At 36.9% G+C, this 21,783-nt stretch overlaps 1 protein-coding gene and 1 non-coding gene across 2 annotated transcripts; both read right to left on the bottom strand.

The window, feature by feature from the left end:
- Positions 1-9,359: 9,359 nt before the first annotated feature.
- LOC139845806 (small nucleolar RNA R71) lies at positions 9,360-9,465 on the bottom strand. The gene has a single exon (XR_011758562.1). It is a non-coding gene; the product is annotated as a small nucleolar RNA R71 (small nucleolar RNA).
- A 7,551-nt stretch (positions 9,466-17,016) lies between these two features.
- LOC139842046 (uncharacterized) lies at positions 17,017-21,036 on the bottom strand. The gene is made up of 2 exons (XM_071832223.1): positions 20,920-21,036; positions 17,017-17,592 (listed from the first exon to the last, which is right to left on the bottom strand). The coding sequence occupies exons 1-2, from the start codon at positions 21,034-21,036 to the stop codon at positions 17,017-17,019; spliced, it is 693 nt and encodes a 230-aa protein (XP_071688324.1).
- Between the last annotated feature and the right edge of the window lie 747 nt (positions 21,037-21,783).

Here is a 21,783-nt window from a genome sequence, read left to right as displayed (position 1 = left end):
AGGTATTGGTAAGTCTCAACTCCAAATTTTGTTTTGTTGATTTGATATTCAAGTTAGGGTTTGAGCTTAATTGGTTGGAAAAACCCATCTAGACCTCAAATGGGTTATTTGTAGCTAGTTATTGTTGTTGTTGGTGGGTTTTGGGTTGGTTGATGAATTAGCCATGATTAAGGCTTTAATTTGGGTGTAATCACTGATAGAACCCAAATGGGTGTTGTTGGAAGATTGATTTAGAATTAGGTCAAAAATAAGGGTTTGTAAGTTGATTTTGGTGAAGACAAGTGTTTGAAACTTGTGATTTAGTTAAGTTGGCGTTGTTGGAACCGTTTTTACTAGTGTAGGTGATTATTGGTAAGTTTGGGCATGAATCGTGTTTGAAAGTGCAATTGGGTCGAAATTGCACTGGGTGTCATTATGGGTTGTTTTGAAATCCACCCTAATCATGTTGCTTGTTATGTGTTAAATGGAATAGGTAGTTTCCATTGGCGATTGTGGATTGTGATATTGCATACATCAAGACGACAAGGTGAGTGTCAATATACTATGTGCATATGTATGTATAGGATGGGTACGGGTTGGGTGAAGTGATCCTCGGCTATAGAGCTCACTTCACATGTAGGTGGATTTGATGGGCTTATGTAATAGGTCCAATTGGCACGGTTGTGCGTTTTGGTTGACCACCATTGGCGAGGTGAACGCTTTGTGTGTACGTTATCACAAGGGCTTGTGATTGGGATAACCCCGATGATGTGGATTATTATTATTATATAATCTCGATGGCGTGGGTTTGGTTTTTGGGTTGCGGTTGATTAACCCCGACGATGTGGATTTTTATAATACCGGGACCGTGGGTTATGGTATGGGACGTGAATATCGGGTTGTACGTATTCATAATTTTTCGGGTAGTACGATTATCCCTTTTGGTTGGACTCATATTTTGAGGTAGTGAATATCCGGTAGTTCGGATTCACTAAGGCTCAGTTTGCGCGCCCATCCTCGGTTATACTATGTAGTGAAGGTAGCGAATCTCGGGTTGTGCGTATTCACTAAGGCCGGATTGCATGGCTGTACTTCGGGTGATTAAGGTTAAGTTGTTAATCTTGGACTGTAGGTTCGTTGGTTATATAGATATGTTTATATGTTATTGATATTGTTGAGATATACTTAACCCTCTGGGTGTAGCTTGATGGCGTTGTTCATATCGTTGTTGGTGTACTTACATTGTTGATATATTAGCTTGTTGTATAGCGATCATACGGTATGCTTAGATTAGCTTGCTTTATGCTTGGACTCCGGTATGTGCTATTTGATTATTATTGTGTGACGTGTCCATCTTATGCATATATATGGATGTTATATATTTTCATTCACTAAGCATTAGCTTACCCTCTCGTTGACTTTATTTTTATAGGTTCGCAAGATGGCGGCAAGGGTAAGTACCGGGATTAGTGAGCTAGCGTGTGATGCGTAGAAGACTTGGCTTTTGGATTACATAGGATTGGGTAGATTGATCCTAATCACCATGCTCGGTCTTTTGTCGAAAAACTTATTAGTGTCTTTTGGTTATGTAATCGGATTTGATAAATATGGTTTTAATTTATGTAGCGTGTGTTGTTAAAGTCATTTGTACTAGTAGGTGTTTTAAAGATAATTGGAAAACATAATCATGGCGTCGTTTTAATAGAATTAATTGTTATAAAAGAAGGGAAAAAAAATTATGGGACGGTTTAACGGCGGGTTGGGTCGTTTCACTTAACCCGATTAATTGAGGTTTAGTGTTCATTCTAGGAAGTTAAACTCTTTTAACAGCTCTCCATTAGTAACATATTCTCCATACCTATCCCTTTTATCTTTATAATTCATACTACCCTAGTTAAGTTTACTATATCACCACTTGTCACTATGGTTAGCTATATAGGCACTTTTATCCCACATTACTGAGCAAACATACAAAAATACGAACCTAAGTTATAATTACCACTTACTCGTTAAAAGGAAGACAAGTAGGTGAATTATAGTAAGGAAAACCCAGCTAAATATAAATAATAAAAGTATTGCATCCTCTCCTGATAGCTGATTCTGACGTCTTGCGACCTAACGACACCGCATAAATAAAACCGTCCATTTTGGTCATATCATATACCACAATAACAATGTAGTCTGAATTTCTATGATCTGTTGACAAACAAACATACAAAAGAACTAGTTATATACAGATCCTATCGGTAAACCGAGAGTGATCACCAAAATGACATACTTAGCTTGAAACTCAGGCAAGAGTCAAAAACCGTAGCATACAGTATCGACAATGAGTCACAACAGTTATCAGCTGCAAGTCGGACATTAACATATCCAGATTTACATTATCTTATTAATTACTAAGGAAAAGAAGTTATATTCATACAAAGTTTAAGTCTACCAGCATATGGTCAACAGTAATGTTTATAAAATGCTTTCACAAATGCAAAGCATAAGTGCAAACATAAAAGACAACATTCTCAAGTATAATGTGAAAGGCACGTGAATAAAAAGCATATTATATAAAGAAAAATCATAAAAGATAGTCGCAAGATCTAACAACCTACAGCTTCAGCTTCAAGATGTCATCAACGAAGTATACAAATCTTCCAAAGAGGGAAATTTAAGCTCACCCAATTGAGCACCTACCACACGAGCTTGATCCATAGCATACGACACAATCCTGACGACAACAGAATTAGGGATCATGATATCATGAATTTGATGGCAAAATACTCCAACAACCTAATTGCATTCGTCCACTTTGCATAGAATTACATACTTCCTGAAAGGCTGGTTCACGGCTTCCGACCCAAGAATGTTGTTGAAAACCTTGGGGATGCCAGCTTTCAAATTAAAAAATTCGGCATCCCTAGTCGCCAACCTGTCCTCAGAAGTTTTACATCGAGACTGAAGATCTGTATTCTTGGTCTTCAGCTTTGCTCGGTCTCAACCCAAGCATACCGAGCCAGCTATGCTTTTTAGCATGCTCTTGATGAAACTGGATACGACCATAAAGTTCAGTGTTCGACTTCTTAGCTTCCTCCAGCTGCTCAAAATGAATACGAGATTGTCCCAAACGGACTTCACAATCCTCCCTCCTTCTAAGCTCATCAACAACAAGATGAGGACTCAAAACAGTCACATGAGCCCGGATGAATTTGACATCCACATCATCAAGGATCAAGAGCTCAACATCAAGGGAAGGATTGCCAAACCTACCCAAAACTTGCATATACACTGAATACTTAGATTTTGAGATAGGCAGGGAAGCAAACATCTCGGAGAGATGACATTCCATGAAGGGAGCATGAGAGGTACGAGGAGACAACTGCCGGAAACATTGGGAACCATCCTCCCCAGGAGAGCTCTCACGGGAGCTAATAATAATCTCTGCATAATGATATCACTCAAAATGGTCATGTTTTTATTAGTGATATCACTCATATTTTAACCTTAATATCAACAAAAAGAGTTATGAACATGCAAAATCATACAAATTGTAATATTAAGGGGTCAAAAGGCTGAATTGCCAAAATAAGACAAAAACGGGGTTTTTAACAAGGTTTTTAGTGCATTTTATATCCAAGAGGTGTACTCTACCTACTTAGCCTTAAAATAGGTATTCTTAGGCTCATATACACCTATGGAGAACTCTTGAAGTCTAGAATTTACATGCTTAAACGAAATAACAAGGCAAAGTCAGGATTAGGGTTTGCCAAAACCCTGATATCAGAGATCACTCTAAAACACTACTCTGGAAGATCAAGAAGACTAGCAAACTTACCGAAACTTAATTGAAGCTCATCCATGAAGATCTAACCATGACCTAGATCATATCTATATCCTGCTAAAGAAATCAAGAAGATACAAGACTTACACACACTGAAACACACACTAAACCCTTATCTCTCCTGCACTCATGTCCGGCCAAAAAGAACTTCAAGGATTAACTTAGGAACTAGTGTATTAGTAATTACAAGTCTAATCAACCCCGAGAAAGTGCATCTGCTGAACTTCAATTCAATATGTATAACGGTACTCACACAACATACTATCAGAAACTAGTATACGACAAACACGGAGTGCAACATTGCAACTGGCGACACAGTTAGCTAAACTGGAAACCCCGTTAGCTGAATTGGCGACCCAGTTATCCAAACTAGTGACCCCGTTAGGCTAATTGGTGACCCCAGTTAAATTAACCAAGTGAAACTAGCGACCCGTGGTTAGTTAACTAATTGAAACTGACAACCCATGGTTAGCAACTGGCGACCCCGGGCTCAAAACTGACGATCCAGGGATCAAATTGGTGATCCAGGTTAGTTAACCATGTGAAACTCGCGACCCGTGGTTAGTTAACTAACTGAAATTGGCGACCCAGGGATTGAAACTGGTGATATTGCGCATTTTATCTATTAATTCTCTCGCAATATCAGTCATATTTTGGTCCGTTTGGATATGAATTGGGGTTATTTAGTTGATTTTTTGAAGATTCGAGTTTAGGAACCGAGAAGCGTTGATTTGCATATTTTGAAGATGTTTGAGGTACAATTTACATCGTGTTATTATAAGTACCTATGTTTGTTAAGATGACAAAGTGGTTTGAGCTTTAGTGGATGAATGTAAAAATTTCAAGCTAGTATTTGGAATAGAAGAGGGCCGCGGTGCGGGTTCCAAGGGCCGCGACGCGTGTTTTAGTGTATTTTGTTAACAGACGATTTGTAAAAGAGGAGTTTCAGCTACAGGGGAGAGCCGCGACGCGGGGTCCTAGGGCCGCGACGTGGGCCAAAGGCATTTTTAAAGACAGAAGGTTTGTTAAAAAGTTGTTTGAATTTTGTTCAGTAGGCGCGGCGCGGCTTAGTGTCGGTCAGCATTTTTTTGGACGCCTATTTAAAGCCCGAATTTCTACCCTAATATTCATTCTGCTATCCAGATGAATTCCAGCAGCTTTTGAGCGAACTTTGGTGATTTTTGGGGACTCCCAACATCATTCAATCAACTCAATCATTCCAAAAATGCGTGTCGATTCGTTCATTATTCAAGATCACTATTTTCATTAGGTTTAATTCTTTATCAACATAATGAATTCTTTTAATTGTTTATTTATGATTTTGTTTTCAGCCATGATTGTTGGCTAAACTTTTAATGCTTGTCTAGATTAATAACCGAGGTTTTGGATGTTATGATTTATGATTTAAGAACTCATGCATGTTTATTTCAATAGTTTGAATAAAAGATCGATTCATATTGATGTTTAAATTTATAAACTTGATTGATTAGTGTATTTGTTAGATAAAGAGAACTCTTGTGGATTTAATACACTAGTTTATAATTGATTTGTCTTAATTGATTGTTTGCTAAACCGGACCAAGGGGGTAAATTAAGTTTAAACGATTAGACAATATAGGGGTGAATTGTGTAGAGCGAATGCAAAGGCAATTGTTATTCAAATCTTTGATCTAGTTAATTAATTAGTCATAAACGAAAAGGTCTTAGGTGCTAGGGAACCCTACATTTAGTAATTCTAGTTTGAGTACTTGCTAAAGAGAACTCTTGGCGGGTCGACTGAGTAATTTGCATGTATTGAGTATTAAATCGGGCTAAAGTATAAAAACATCCAATTCCGAGGGTAAAAGGTCTAGACGAGTATTTTCAGTCCATTTGATATCAAAACTATCTTAATTGCTTTCTTATTTTAATTTTTATAAATCTAAAACTCAAAAATATTATTCTTACTTTCGATCAAATCTTGATTTGGCTAATCGTTAAATAGCCACAAAACCCACTATCTCGTACTTTCAATTTTAATAGATTAACTTAGTTTATTTCCATTAGTTGCAATCTTAATTCTCACTTTTAAACTGTCCTTGGAACGATTTCGGATTTACCAACTTTATACTATCGCACGATCGGGTACACTGCCCGTTAGTGTGTAGTAATATTTAAACCGGTATTTTCCATTATAAATTATAGACACAATTTTACACATCAAGTTTTTGGCGCCGCTGCCGGGGAAAGTTGAGTTGAAAATTAAGATTGTTATCTAATTGTTCTTAGTTTAGTCTTAGTTTGTTACTTTATTTTTATTCTTAGTCTATTCTTGCTTGAATCGGTGCGTTTAATCAGTTGTTAGTTGTGATTTTGCAGTTTATAGTTAGTTTATGCTAGATATTCGTTCGTCAAATGCAGAGTTATATTTACCTTATCCGGAACCAGAAAGAGTATTTTGGAATCGTCATACGGACGAGTCATCTGAGTCTGACACACTGGATTCAGAAACTAATATTCCCACTGCACCATCAACTAACAACCCTGTGATTAATTTGGACAGTTTTACCGATTCGATTGTGTTTGAAACTCAGGAATCACCGGTTATTCAATGTAACATCCCGCGTTTTTTCGTTAAATTTATTTTTAACACTATCTTTTTTTTAAATAATACCTTTCGTTATTTAAATTCGTAGTTTCCGTTGACTAACGTTCATAATATTCCCGTTACTTAATTATAACATCACTCGTTTACTCGAGCGTTTTTAAAATATTCGTTCGGTAAATTCTCGCACCCGACTACAAACTCGAGGGACTAGTTTTGCCATTTAATCAAAAAGGTGACTAGTGGTTGACTAAGTCAACCACCTCCCACCATCTCATCCATTCATTTTTCACTTCTTCTTCTACCTCCTTTTCTCTCATCCATTTTTGAACTCAAACACCCATCTTCACAAAATCATCATCTAAATCCGAATCAAGAAGCAAATATCAAAACAAATTACATATTTGTGATCCTCTCTTCATCCTCTACATTTTGGTACCAATTTCATCTCGTTTGGGTAACATTTCTAAAACACTAAATTTCTCTAAATTCGTTTTATATACTTGAAATGGTATTAGTTAGTGTCTATGGCTCGTGTATAACATGAATATATGATTTGTTTGCTCGATTTGTTGTTTTGAGTCACTAGTTTGAACATTTGAAAATGAGTTTGCTTAATCTTTGATTTTGGATGAGTTAATGTTGTTAAATTGTTAAAGTTCATGTTTTAATTGTGTTACTAGTATCACTAGCTTCGTTTTGATGCGTAGGTTGATTAAGAAAACTTCAAAAACATGAATATTGATTTTTGTGGATTTTGGTTAGGGTTTGATAGACTTAAAACGAGCTTTTGATGTTTCGAATGCCATGAAATGTTATTAGTAAGTGTTTAGTTGTAATGTATGTTTCATTACCTTCAAAACGGCATATCATATGTGTAAATTGGATTCCCGAAACTTAAAATGCATTTGATGAACTTGAAACTTTGAAAATAAACCTTTATTGATCACTTGATGAGATTTCGGTTATTGTAATTGATGTTTTTGCTTGGTGAAAGGTAGTTAGTTGTATTCCTTGTCAAAAGAGCTTTCCAACGATATAAGATACGCATTCTAAGTGTTTACGGTTTGTATTTTGTGCTAAAATGAATTTGGATCAAGACTTGAACTTTTGAAACTGACCAGGCATCAGGCCACGCCAAGTGGCGCGGCGCGACACCTCTGGCCGCGGCGCGGCATATGCCTTGTTCCAGAATATGTTTCACTTTTTAATTTCACGCAAAATGTTTGCTATACTATGGACCTCCGATTCACATGTAACTTGTTCTAACATGCTTATATATGAATAATTAGCACAAAAAAATAGTTCGGGACCCGACCCGAACGTGTTGACTTTTTTGTTGGCTTTGACTTGACCGAGTTTGACTTTTAGTTAAACTTAACCAAACGTTTATGCAATCGTTCTAATCTTCTTTTATACTTGATTCTTGCATGAAACTTGACAACGTGATTCACATGCTATACTATTCGAGTCGTAACGAGCCATAGGACTAATTGAACACATTTCGACCGACCTTGTTTGTGTCTTACCCGGTATTGATACAACTTAATTGTTTAGGTCAAGGCTAAGCAAATTTCATGCACACGTTTACTTTGTGAAGTACTTTTATACTCTTGCACTCGAGGTGAGATCATAGTCCCATCTTTCAACAACTTTTATACTTTTAAATCATAGGATGAGAAACATATACGGTTTTATACTACATACTTTTACACTTTGAACACAAGTACGAAAACGAACATTCCACGTACGGGTTTGAACAAAAAGCCTCAATTCAATTATCATTAGTTACACTTGCAGGGTGTAAACGTGAACTTATATTATGTGATCACATGGGCTTGACGAGCCTCATTCGGACGGTTCACTACCGTTAGCGGATGAAATATATTTTTGGGTCTAATGTATGTTCTAACACTACGCAAAGGGTGCAAAATAGTTAAGTTTGATAATTTGGTACCCGTGATACAAATAAAAACTTTGGAATGCAAATGATTTTGATAATCATCTTATATTAAATCTTGTGGTTCAAATACAACGTTTACTAAAACACCTATGATTTCACCAATGTTTTTCGTTGACAGTTTTCTATATGTTTCTCAGGTTCATACTTGGCTATTTGTTACATGCTTCCGCGTACACTCATACTTGCTTGGAGTCAAGCATACATGCATACACTTTGATTTCGTGCTTGGAGTCAAGCATACATACATACATACGCTAGTGATAGCACCTTTGGATTCAAACTTTTGTCTACAGACTTACGCTATTTATAGCAACCGTGATTTTCAACTTACATTATGTCGCAAGTTTATTTCATTTATACATTATACTTTTGTAAACTTAAACTTGTAGTCAATCCGTTTGGCAAACTAAACTTTGCAAGTCTTGTACTTTTCAAATGAAAGCGACGTAATTTTGGTCAAACGAGTCTCATATAGGGACTACGACCACGTAACGGGACCTAAGTTAGCGGCGCCGTCAATGACAATTTTGTCGGTTCGCCACATTCAACCCCCACCAGTGGTACTTAATACTCGAATTGTACCTGAGCTTCCAGTTATACCTGAGCTTCCAGTAGCTCATCAAATGGCTCAACAAGGTCAGAGTATGGCGGAAAATATGAAGGCCTCCCGAGTAGGCCAGGGTCACGCTATCAGAGTTCCAGAAGTTAGGCATTATATTGAGATCAAAGGCTCCATTATCAGTATGATTGCGACGAAATGTCAGTTTGGAGGGGAACCACAATAGGATGCTAACGAGCATATTCGTATTTTTCTGCAGATTTGTGGGTTGTTTAAGTTTAGTAATGTCCGCGATCATGTCATTTACTTGAAGCTTTTCCCATGGTCTTTAAAAGGTGAAGCTAGAGTTTGGTTAGACAGTTTACCTGAGAGGAAGATCAAGGATTTGAATACTTTGATGGAAAAGTTCTTGAGCAAATACTTTCCTGCATCCAAAGCTACTCACCTTCAATAGGAAATTTCTCAGTTTCGTCAAAAGCCTAACGAGACTCTTTATGATGCTTGGAATCGCTTCAGTCGATTGTTGTGATCTTGTCCTCAACACGGGTTAGATACTTTTGCCAAGGTACAAATATTTTATAAGGGATGTACCATCAATACTCGTATTAATATTGATCAAGCAGCAGGAGGTATTCTCATGAACAAATCCGAAGAGGAGGCGTATGAGATAATTGAGAAGCAAGCTGAGTACTCTCATGAGTGGCATGATGATAATGATTTGGGTCGTTCTTCTTCTTCAGTTGCAGTCGCCGGTGCATTCGATGATTTTGCTTCTATTAATGCTGAATTAGACAAGTTTGGAAGACACTTAGAAAAGGTGGACAAAGACATCCACGAGATGATGGTTGGTTGTGAATTCTGTGGTGGTTTTCATTTGGGTAAAGATTGTGATGCGGGTTTGACTATGTATCAGAAAGAAGAGATTGCTTTTATTAGTCAACAGAACAACAATCAGTTTCAAGGACGGGTCCAGTTTAACAGAAATTTCAATAATCCTTATAATCCTCAAGGTAATCAGGGTTCGAGGTTCCAGCCAAGTTCTAGTGGTGGTTTTCAGCAGCAGGCTCTGGGGTATTTCCAAAAGCCCTAAGCTGAAGAGAAAAAGTCTAATCTTGAAGCTATGATAGAAAAGCTTGTGGTATCTCAAACTCAGCTTGTTACTACTGTTAATCAAACCAATGAGAAGAATGATCAAATGTTTCAAAATCAACAAGATGCTATTCAAAATTTAAAGAAACAAATTGGTCAGTTTGCTAATCAGCGGAATGAGAGGAAACCCCGAGAGTTACCGAGTAACACCGATACTAACCCGAAGAATGGGCACATTAATGCTATCACCACCCGAAGTGGTTTAGCATATGATCCACCGAGGAAGCCCGATGAGTATGATTTGCGGGTTCCGTTAGCTAAGGATAGTGAGCCGGTTGTTGTTAGTGAACCAGAGGGGGAAAAGGAGTCGGAATAGGTGATTGAGAAAGTTGTAAAGGCACCGAAAACTGTTGCTGATAAACCGGTAGTTAAAGAGTATCAACCACCGCTCCCATTTCCGAGGAAGCAGAGACTGGAGAAGCTGGAGGCCGAAAAGTCCAAGTTCATGGACTTGATTAAAAAAGTTAACATAAATATGCCTTTTATTGATGTGATTGCAGGTATGCCAAACTATGCAAGATTTCTTAAGGATTTGCTCATTAACAGGAAGCTGGAGAACGTGTCTTCAGTAAAGTTGAATGTCGCATGCTCAGCGGTGGTTGCAAACAAGCTTCCCGAGAAGCTTGAGGATCCTGGAAGTTTCACCATGCCTTGTTTACTTGGTAACTTAGATTGTATGAGGGCATTGGCGGATTTGGGGGCTAGCATAAATTGAATACCTTAAACTATTTATCTTAAGCTAGACCTGGGGAGTTAAAACCCACTCGTATGGCTATTCAGCTAGCTAACCGCTCTATTAAATTTCCTCACAGAATCATAGAGAATATGCTAGTTAAGACCGGGTCATTGGTTTTCTCGGCCAATTTGGTGGTGTTGGATATGGAAGTGGAAGAACGGATTTCACTTATTTTGGGTCGGTCATTTTTGAATACGGCTAGATGTATCATCGATGTTAAAACCCACTGTGGATGTCCAGTCTGAGTTTTTGCAGGAATTCCCAGAATTACAGGGTGATATGTGTAAAACACACCTAATCTTATTGTAATATACTTACGAATTCGTTCACAGGGAGCAGAGTTTAGGATTAAAAAGACTAACAATTATTCTAAAGATTTAAGTTGTAAAATGTGGTTTTGATTTAAAACTAATTAAAACAAAGAAAAAAATACGAATTCAATAGATAAAGGGGTATTCACTTAGATTCATTTCCCTAGGTTTCGGATTGCTTTTATTAAGAACAATGTAATTAAATCCCTAAGTATAACTCTCGTTAACTAAGTTCATTAATCAATTAGTAAGATAAGCTGGTGTCCCTCACTTAGATACTAATTCTATCATGAAAGTGTCAGTTTTTGACGTTGGTCTCCCATACGCTTCTGAAGAACACAATCAATTAATATTAACTACTCAAGATTATGATACAGTGAAAGGGTAAATCGGTGTCCCTATTTAGGCTTCGCAATTACCTACTCAATTGATGGGATTAATTACTAATCTAATTACACCGGACTCCCGTATGTAATTCAACTTATCTATTTATTTCTCAATAACCTAGATAAATTAATTGATCTAGTAACTCTCGTTACATCAACCAACAAACTAGTAATCAATGGGATCAATTAATGGGAGTAATTAAGAATCACAATCCAAAATAATTATCAATACATATAAAAGATCAAACAATCCTTCACCTAGGTTCAATCATCTAAGCAAATACTAAGAATTTAGCTACTCATAATGATAATCAAAGCACAAAAGCAAAGAGATAAACAATAATCAACCATTGTAAAGATTAAAATAAAAGACAAGAGTTTACCAATGATTAGCAATTGAAATCCTAGTATTTAGATGCTCCAAAATACCTTAGAAAGCTCAAAAATTCGTAACCCTAGCTAAAATATTCATAAAACAAAAACTGCATACCCTAAAAAGGGTTAAAAACGAGTATTTATACTAATCCAAAAATCTGAGTCGGCTGCTAAATCTCGTGACCGCATTAGAGGAATCGCGGTAGCGAGCCTTCATCTCAATCGCGGCTGCATCACACTAAATTGCGACCGCGAGATTGCCTTGTTCCTATTTCTGAAGTTCTATTAACGTATTGCCAACGTGAGACTTTTATCATGAGAAAAGGTCAAACTCGCAACCGCATTAAGGTGAATCGCGTCAGTGAGATGCACTTATTCGACCAATATTTTTTCTGTTTTAAGTCTTTACTTGGTACTCCGTTTCAGCTCATGTTTTTTTCTTTAAAACAGCAGAACTTTTAACCAAATAACTTCAAAAACCATATAACTCTTCTAACCATTTCATAGGAATGTTTCGACTCAAACATTAACATTTCTTTCACCAATTCCTCAATTATTAACCAAAACTCAATAGAAACTAACCGATATTGCGAGTAAAAATATGTATGAATGGAGCAATATCAAAATCCCCCACACTTGAACCTTGCTTGTCCTGAAGCAAGTGTATCTTCAAATAATAATAACTCAAACAAAGATAAACAAACTTGAACAATTCTTCAAAAGTAATAGAATCAAGAACATACTGATATCGTCTTCAAAAATCATTAACTCCATATCATGTAGTCTTCACAAAATTAGTACAAGGCTCAAGTCTTCAATCAAAACCATCAACATTCAACACTGATATCGGCTAAAAAGTCACGTTTTCACCCCGGTATTAAGGCCCAAAAACAATAAAGTTCCAAACTTTATTGCCAAAATACCCGCTTCATCGGTTAAAATTGAAAAACAGTTGATTTCGAAGATGTTGAAAGAAGAATCAAGTAAATCGGAGCTAAAACGAAGATTCTAGAGCGAAAACAGTGAAAGACAAGAAATCAAGTTATGATCCAGTAAATCAGCAAGCCAAACGGGCTGCCAAACGGCCTGTCTGGCTTGCAAATGGTCTGCCACACGCCCAGATCAAACGGGCATGTTAAACGGCCTGCCAGCCATTTGCAGGCAAATTTCATACGACCTGCCAAATGGCCCCTGCAAATGGCCTGCCAAACGGCCTGCCAGCCGGTTGTAGGCGAATTTCAAGCTTATTTAAAGGGTCTTTGCCATTCATTCCAACACACATTTCAATTCACTTCTTTCTCTCTCTTGTACAATATTAGTCATACTCTCAAGGCTTTCAACTTCGTGCGGGAAACCTAGTACCCGGAGAAGAACGCCGAAGATTGTATTAGGAGCGATCTGGAGGTTGAAGTTGTCACTTTTGTATTCAGAACTCGTTTAATCTACTGGTACTTCTATCCTCTGTCTTTATATAATGTCTTTCATTATTATGCTTTGTGATACTGTTGCAATGATTAGCAAGTAGTTATCTTTAGTGTATGTTATGATGTAGTCAGTTATAATGCTGAAATTATATTATTACTTGTGTATGTTGTCAAAATCCTTTCCGATTATACTTTGAACTCAATCGGTTTTCCAACTAATAGAACGTAGTTATTGGCCCTATTATTGGGAAGTCACGAACCCCAATTCATAGTACACTATCTGTGTCACCCCTTGGTAAGAGAAGTCTATCGGATACAACGTGAGTTTGACTGAGGCACACCGGTTGTAGTAAGTCCACCGAGCCTTGGACTCCAACTGAGGACTCTTTCATAGTGAAACATCTAAATAGACCCCTAGTACATTGTCGGTCCTAGAACATGCTAGTGTAGTCACCAAGCATATAAACTTCGTACGTGCACGCTGAAGCACAACGGTTGTTGTAAGCTGTACCTCTGCTAAGTAAGGCCATAAAACACGGTTAGTGCTGACTAGTACGCTTCACCATAACGCGATCTCAAGCATTGTACCCTGCTTGAGGGATTCTTGGTTAATTAAGGAACTGTTTGTTTGAACACATAAAGGATTGGACCGTTATGATAACTGAACGTGTTCATGGAAGTCACTAGACTTGGCCATGGTGTTCTTTATGGCTGAACTCTTATTAAGGGCCTAACTATCTTTTAAAACCAATCATTAATGAAAGCATCGAGGCACATCACGTCTCTCGAATATGGAAAACCATGTATCCCATTATGCTTAAGAAAGTTTAGACCATTGTGGAATGTTAATACGTCACCCAACCGAGTCGCTCAATTGGATGAGCCGTCTGAACGTGTATGCCTGTAGTCAGACTGCACGGGCGTCGGGGGTAAGAGACGTTGCTGTCTATTTAGAATCTTCAAGCCTATCGCATTACCCAGTGACATGTCTTCTGACAGGGGCGTTTAGGACTAGTGTAATGAATACAAGGTCACTGCCTATCCATGAGCCAGCATTCTATAATCTCGGCAAAGTAACTGACGAAGTCATAGCATGCACTTGTTTTAGCCTTATCTGAATTACAAATTTTATCGTATTTACTTTACTTTATCTTATAAATTAGAAAACCCAAAATTAGGTAATAAACCACTACTCCTGCACCTTAGAATTATCTTAAGTTTTAGATATAGGTTCGATTCTACTGATATCTTAAAAATACGACTCTAGGTCATACTTCCCTTACTCATAATAAGGAGTAGTAAGATTTAGGCCCCACTAAATATAAATTTAAAACCATTACCCCTTGTTGGTGGTTGATTCTGATGCCTTGCGGCCTAACGACACCGCATAAACAAAACCGTCTGTTTCGGCCATATCAAACACCTGTTCAAGCCTAAGTCTACCCAACACAATCATTCCCCCAGTCAAAGTCAACTACATCTTCTAAAAGGTCATCAAAACATCAATCATCAAGTAAATACTTTTCATATTTCAAAAGTTGACCTCCTTGACTTTGACCGATTATGTAGGATTCACGGAATAGCCATTGACTCAACAAATTACCAATCAAAATCACCCTCAATATTGTTAACAATTTACTCAATTTCACCAAAATAAGTTCAAGGTATCAATCAATATGTATCATGAATTATAGTCACCTTGAAAATCATAAAGTATAACCAAAATGAGTACAACTTTAAGCATCATAAAAATTACCATTCATCAAGTGTACGCCTCCAAAAATATGCTCCTCTAATCAACCCGTATTGGCTATCCCTCTTTCACCTCCATGCCCCCAAAACACCAATAATCGTCAATTCCAAATATAACCGTCAATTCCAAAATCTAGGTTAAGGTGGGTGCGCCAAAGCGTAGGGGACTGGTTACCCTATCTTTATGGTCAATCCGGGCACAGGATGACCGGCACTCATCAAGCTTTCTATCACAACTCTATGGTTTCTCTCATAGTAGGGCGAAAGTGTTGACGGAGGTTCGTGGAATTAGTGCCCCACGTGGCTAATTAAGAGGTCCATCAATTCCATGATTTGGCTCAAAAGCATGTGTACATACATGCCTTCCCAATTATGGGACAGCTGCATGGGTAGTTGCACTGAAGCGAACTACCTTGGGTGTAATTTTTTCAGAGGGTTTATTGCACAAAAACCTGAAAGACTTTACTTTCAAGCAATGGTCTTTTGAAACAAGCATAACTTGTAATTTAAGGTCCTTGGACCCCACTTCCCACGCATCTAGCTTTTATGCTAGTTTTAAGAAAATGTAGGAAACAAATACTACATTCCCGTATTTTAAAGGTTACCATGGCTTTTGGCCATGGTGTGTGTTGTCTAGCAACATTAGCATGAAGCCATTGCTCTTCCTAAAGAAGATAGCACATTGTGAAACTCAAGGCTCCTCTTCCCACCGTATGATACATCGGTGTAACACATCGTGATATGATGAATTAACCAATGTCAGTATGAAATGATGTAGATTAGAAAGTCTCCTACACCAAGTAAGACGGGTATTCGAAAGACTTAACTTCCTTTAAGGATGGACTTGAATCATCCTACAATTTGGATTTTTTTTTTTAAATCCTGGAAGACATTACTTCCTTATTACATACACTCACGCAAAAGAAAATACAAAACACAAATAACCATTGAGGTACATGCACAATTTAACTTACAATAGTGATAACATTTGCTTCATAAAAACAACTACACTAGCCTTTTGAATGAGTCAAAAATTTAAAAATTCTCAATTTTTCAATAATTAGTCAAAAATATTCAAAAATAAGACTCCAAGCCAAGTGTACTACATCCAAGAGAATTTATATCTCTCCCCCCACACTTAAAATCATGTAATGCTCTCATTTACATGAAATCAGATAAATCAAATATAAATTCAAGAGGACAATAGAGTGAAAGAGAAAAACATAACCGGATGTAGAGCAATATAATCGTGAAACGGAGTGATAGACGGCTCTGCACTGACAGTCATTCCTCGATTTTCATCACATAATGGTACCTGTAATGATTACAAAAGAACAAAACACAAAAAGAAATTTTTTTTTTTTGGGTATTTCAATTTTTTAGGTTTTTTTAGTTTTAAAACACATGCAATATACAAGTTATACAAGGATATACACTGTGCAAGTTTATTAACGAGTCTTGCACTAGACTCCACCTCCTTCTCAACTAATGCCCGGATGGTGGGTTCCCTCCTTCAAACCATGGGAACCACACTTTCCAATACCATTACCTATCATGCTTATTAACCAATCATTAGCTGCTCTTGACTCCCTAGTCAACTCTCTTAACTTTTCTTTCTCTTTCTCCGATAAATTAGAAACTAACCAGAGTCTTAACCGCTCATCTTTCTCACTCATAGCTTTCTTAACCCGCCCGAATAACGTTATCATAGACTTATCAACAACGCTATCATCGGGCAGTTAAACCATGTGTTTTTCTTTAACAACTCCACCCCCACACTTAGGCTTTCTACTAGTCTCAGTTTTAACATTATCCATTTTACTAGTCAACACATTCACAGAATCAATGGGTGTGGGTGGTGGTTTAACTCTAAACTTGGTTTGAAAACTTAAAGTTTTACCTCTATCCCTCAAAATTAATTTACAAGTTCTCCAGTCAGTTAATGCACCTGCAGTTTCTAAAAATGATCAACCTAAAATAATGGGTACAACCTTATCCTCCGGCATATCAACAACCACAAAATCCGCTGGAAACTCTAATTCACTTATTTTAACCACCAAATTTTCAGCAATCCTTTTGGGTTTACTAACTGTCTGGTTAACTAATCTAACTCCAATTTTAGTCGACTTAAGCTCATTCAAACCCAAACGTGAATAAACAGATAACGGCATAAAATTGATACTCGCACCTGAATTAGTTAAACACTTAAAAATTCCAGAGTCATCAATCCTACAGGGCACTATGAATGGACCGGGATCACCTAACTTTGGTGGCATATCACTCTTCTTCAAAATAGCAGCACATATCGCTTCAAGAAACGCGGAGGATCCCTGCTTATGCTCACCCTTCTTCGCCATTAAATTATTCAAAAATTTCCCATAATTGGGCATACCTGCAAGAACATCAGGCAAAGGTACACGCACACAAATATTTTCATTAGTATTAATAGACTTACAAACAGTGTCCTTCGACTGCTCGGATTGAATAGCTTTCGGATATGGAATGAGCGGATTGTAAACTTTCAGCTTAGGTGAAGGTTTCACCTTGATATCGGAAAAATAATCGTTTTTTGGTTAAATTTGCAGATAAAGTAATTACAAAGACGATGCAAAAAGAATCAAGAGAATCGGAGCTAAAACGAAGATTCTAGAGCGAAAACGGTGAAAGACAAAAAATTAAGTTACGATCCAGCAAATCAGCAAGCCAAATGGCTTGCCAAACGGCTTGCAAAATGGCTTACCAGTATGGCAAATGACCTGTCATACGTCCAGATCAAACGGGCATGTCAAACGGGCTGGCCTGGCAAACGGCCTCACCAAACGGCCTGCCAAACGGCTTGCCAAATAGCCTGCCAGTCGTTTTCAGGCCATTTTCACTTTTATTTAAAGGGCTTTTGTCATCCAATTTCAACACACCTCTCCTCACTCTCTCACTACAATACACTTTCTCTCACTAGAGCTTTCAAGGCCTTCTCACCTCCGAGCGGGAAATTAAGTACCCGGAGGTGAACGCCGCAGTATAGAGGATGTCAGCACTTGTAATGGTCCAGATCTCATCTGTAAACGGTGAACGCTTTCCTTAATAAAGTTATCTTGTTATTTCAAGTTGCTTTCACTTTGCATGCCTATCTATCTGTTACAAATGTTTATTATGTGTTGAATACTTTATCTGAACCTTATGCTATTGTTATGCTAAAACTTTGACGGTTTAGAAGTTTAATTTACGGATCACCCTTTTCGCTTACTCACATGGCTATAACCTAGTATTAGGACCTGATCAACCCTAGGATACAAGGTAAGTAGTTATGTGTGCTTAACGTCACAATAGGGATATAGTACCTACGTACGAATAACCATTTATTTGTCAAAGAAGAGCTGCCCATTTAGGTTGTGATTAGAGTAGGCATTATAGAGTTCAGTGAACACTGTCTTGCTCAGAATCATGATTCGCGTCAAAAGCAACGTTCTTGAGATTTTGTAAGATGATCCGGGGTTAAGTAAGTGATCGCAAAGGAGAGACCTCTAATCCAATTAGCAGTACCTTAGAATATCTAAGATTGCACATCTGTTAATGTTGAGACATAGCATAGTATTAAGTGGTGGAATATTGCTTTAGTCAGACTAACTAGGATTAAGAAAATATGAGACTTTCCTTTAAGGATATACCACTTTGTTCATGTACCTAGGATTCTATCCATAAGGTCGTTTAAATCCTCTAAGGTTAACGTTGGGAGTTGGAATATCCGTCTTAGCCAGAATCTTCAAGGCCTAAACTCTTAGTGACAAATCAGTTAGGTTCATAGCCTAGTTGATTGAGGTTTAGTGTTTATTCTAGGAAGTTAAACTCTTGCGATAGTTCCCCATCAGAATTATATTCTCCATACCTAACTATCTTTATCTTTATAGTTATATTAAAGTTATAGTAGTTAATCTTAATCTATCACCTCTTGTCACTAGGGTTAACTATATAGGCACTTTTGTCCCACATTATTGAGCAAACATACAAAAATACGAACCTGAGTTATATTTACCGCTTACTCGTTAAAAGGAAGACAAGTAGGTGAGTTATAGCTAGGAAACCCTAGCTAAATATAAATAATTAAACCATTACTCTCTTTTGGTAGCTAATTCTGACGTGTCGCGGCCTAACGACACCGCACAAATAAAACCGTCTGTTTTGGCCATATCATAAGTAGAAGTAAGTTTTTAGCGCCGCTGCCGGGGACTTATTTCTGTCTGTTAAGGTAACCATTGATTCTATCAAGATATCTGAGATTCTTGAGTGGTGTCTAAGAAAGACAATTATACACGGACTTGGTTGTTGGATTTTCCGAACAGTCTCCAATTATATTGGAACCAAAAGGATCCTGCCTCTCCGTTGTCGGCCTGGCCACTTGTTTCCAAGATAAATTGACAAGAAACACACATGATTAACAAACAGGGAGTTTGTCAGTATAGGATTTAAAGTCGCCATTATAAGTAAACCCTTTTTTAAACTATAAAAACAAAATATTAATTATGGTATTGATTTCTGTAGATTCCAGTTTAAACTTAACCGACTACGAAGAGAGTGCGAAAGGCAGTTGTTCTCCCACAACTTCGGAAATCGAAGAAGTTTTCCTTTATAAAACCAAAAAAAATCTAGACCCTGATGAATCTCATCAAGAATTAGTTCTTGATCCTTGTAGTCCAAGGAGCCGGCTGACTTCATCCGACTTAGAGATTTCATTGATTTTAGAAAATTTTTACTCAAATGAACCAGGATTCGACCCTCTTCATGATCCAAAAGGGAGGCTCAGTCTTAACGAACTCTTGATTATGGAAGATGAAATACAGATAGAATATCCAACTATTTTCAATTATCCAGACTTGTTTGAATTTAATCCAAAAGAGAAACGACACATTGATAAGATAAAAGTTCGTTCTCTTCACAAACTATTAAAAGAATGTAGGGATGATATTTTAGTCAAGTATCGGGATGCAAAAATTGATTTCAAATTCGATTTAGAATCATTCGTCAGTTTTCTACCTCACATCAGTGATAAGGAATTTTCTCAAATTCATATCAACCGTTATGTCGCCACAATGATTTATGAATTAGAATTTTGGATTGAAAGCAAAAAAACTCAACCCTATTTCAAAATATGGAGATCGAGATTTCTTTTACTTTGATCCAGCCTCATCTCTCATCAAAAGATTAATTGAAGTTTTTCCGAATTCAACCAAGGAAAGAATACATCAGAATTTCTTCACAAAAAGAAAGAAAATATATTCTGAACTCGTACAAATCCTCACTATGTCAAAATTTCCATTTACAACTCCGAAAAGAAAGATCATTCGAGAAATATCTGAAAACTTTAAATTTACTATCGGTGATCCTGACTGCACGGAAGATCTTTTATTTCAAGACACAGTGTCTAGACTTCTTTTCGAGCTTAATTATCGAGATACTGGACCTAGGGATGGAATTTCAAACATTAAAAAAGTTAGAAGGGCTTTGGTTAAACTTATGGACGACATCGGAGATTTACAAAAGCGTGAGCATAAAATGTTAAGTAATTTTGAAATATTTTCAGTACACTCCGATGATTTACTCTGGATGGTCAAGGAAGCTTTAAACTTATCTTTTTTTCCGCGTCATTTTTGGAACTTAGTTGTGGAACCTGTGTAATTTATGTTTTTAATAAAATAAATTTTTTTTACTCCGTCCATTTGTCGTTTTCTTTTATATTTTAGTTTAATTAATAAAAATAACCGGATTAAGATCCGAAGTAAAATTTCATTTTTCTTTTATTAATCTAGTGAAAATTTTAAAATTTTCAAAATATAAAAATTCGCGAGTCTGGTTGGGAAAATAAGCCCGTGAGTCACACGGGCCAAATTTTCTTCTCCTTTTCTTCTCCTCCTCTTTTCTTTCCTCTCTCTTTTTTCATTTCTCCTTCCCTTCTTCCTCCTTCGGCCGACGAGTGAGCACACCACCACCACCATTTCTTTACCAATTTTCACGATTCAAAGCTCTAATCCACATCTCTCGTACCTCCTAAACGCGCTTCCATCATCAATTTTGCATAAAATGTACTCTTTCACGGTTAAAATTCGAGTTTTATTCGGAGTCAAATTTTTGACTTTTGAGAAATATTGTGTATTATGCCCAATTTTGGATTCTTATATGTTAGTTAGATAATGTGATTGATATGTGTTAGTTTTTAGGTTCGATTGAAGCATTTTGGTTCACTTTTAGCTTTTGATTCGTTAGTTTAGGTTTTAGGCTAGAAATTGGTGAAATTTTTGGGAACTTGATGTTTTGCTAGCTCATTTAGGCTTAGTGATTCATCTAGAGTGCTTAGAAACTAGTTTTGGAATAATTTAGACTTGTTTGCTTGAAAATTGAAGTTTTGGTAAAACTACACTAAATTAGGCTTAGGGTTATTCCAATAGTTAAAACGTTTTTTTAAAACTTAGGATCGCTCGAAAATTAGCCTAAATGAAGATATCATTTACTTATAAATGAAAATTGAGCCTAGTCTTTGACTTTTCTTATTTTGTACGTTTTAAGCAAAATGAATATTTTTCGGTAAAAATGGTCTTAAACCTTGACTTAAGGACGTTATAGATAAAGTTTGATGATTAAAAATATTTAAGGTAATTTAAAATGGTCATTAGAATCATTGTATGCTTAAAAATCATCCTACTTTAATCAAAGTTGCTTATTACGACTAACTTGCTATAATTATT

This window comes from Rutidosis leptorrhynchoides, chromosome 4 (assembly GCF_046630445.1).
Source record: "Rutidosis leptorrhynchoides isolate AG116_Rl617_1_P2 chromosome 4, CSIRO_AGI_Rlap_v1, whole genome shotgun sequence".
NCBI classification, from domain to species: domain Eukaryota; kingdom Viridiplantae; phylum Streptophyta; class Magnoliopsida; order Asterales; family Asteraceae; genus Rutidosis; species Rutidosis leptorrhynchoides.
This window is presented reverse-complemented; position numbering and strand designations above follow the sequence as displayed.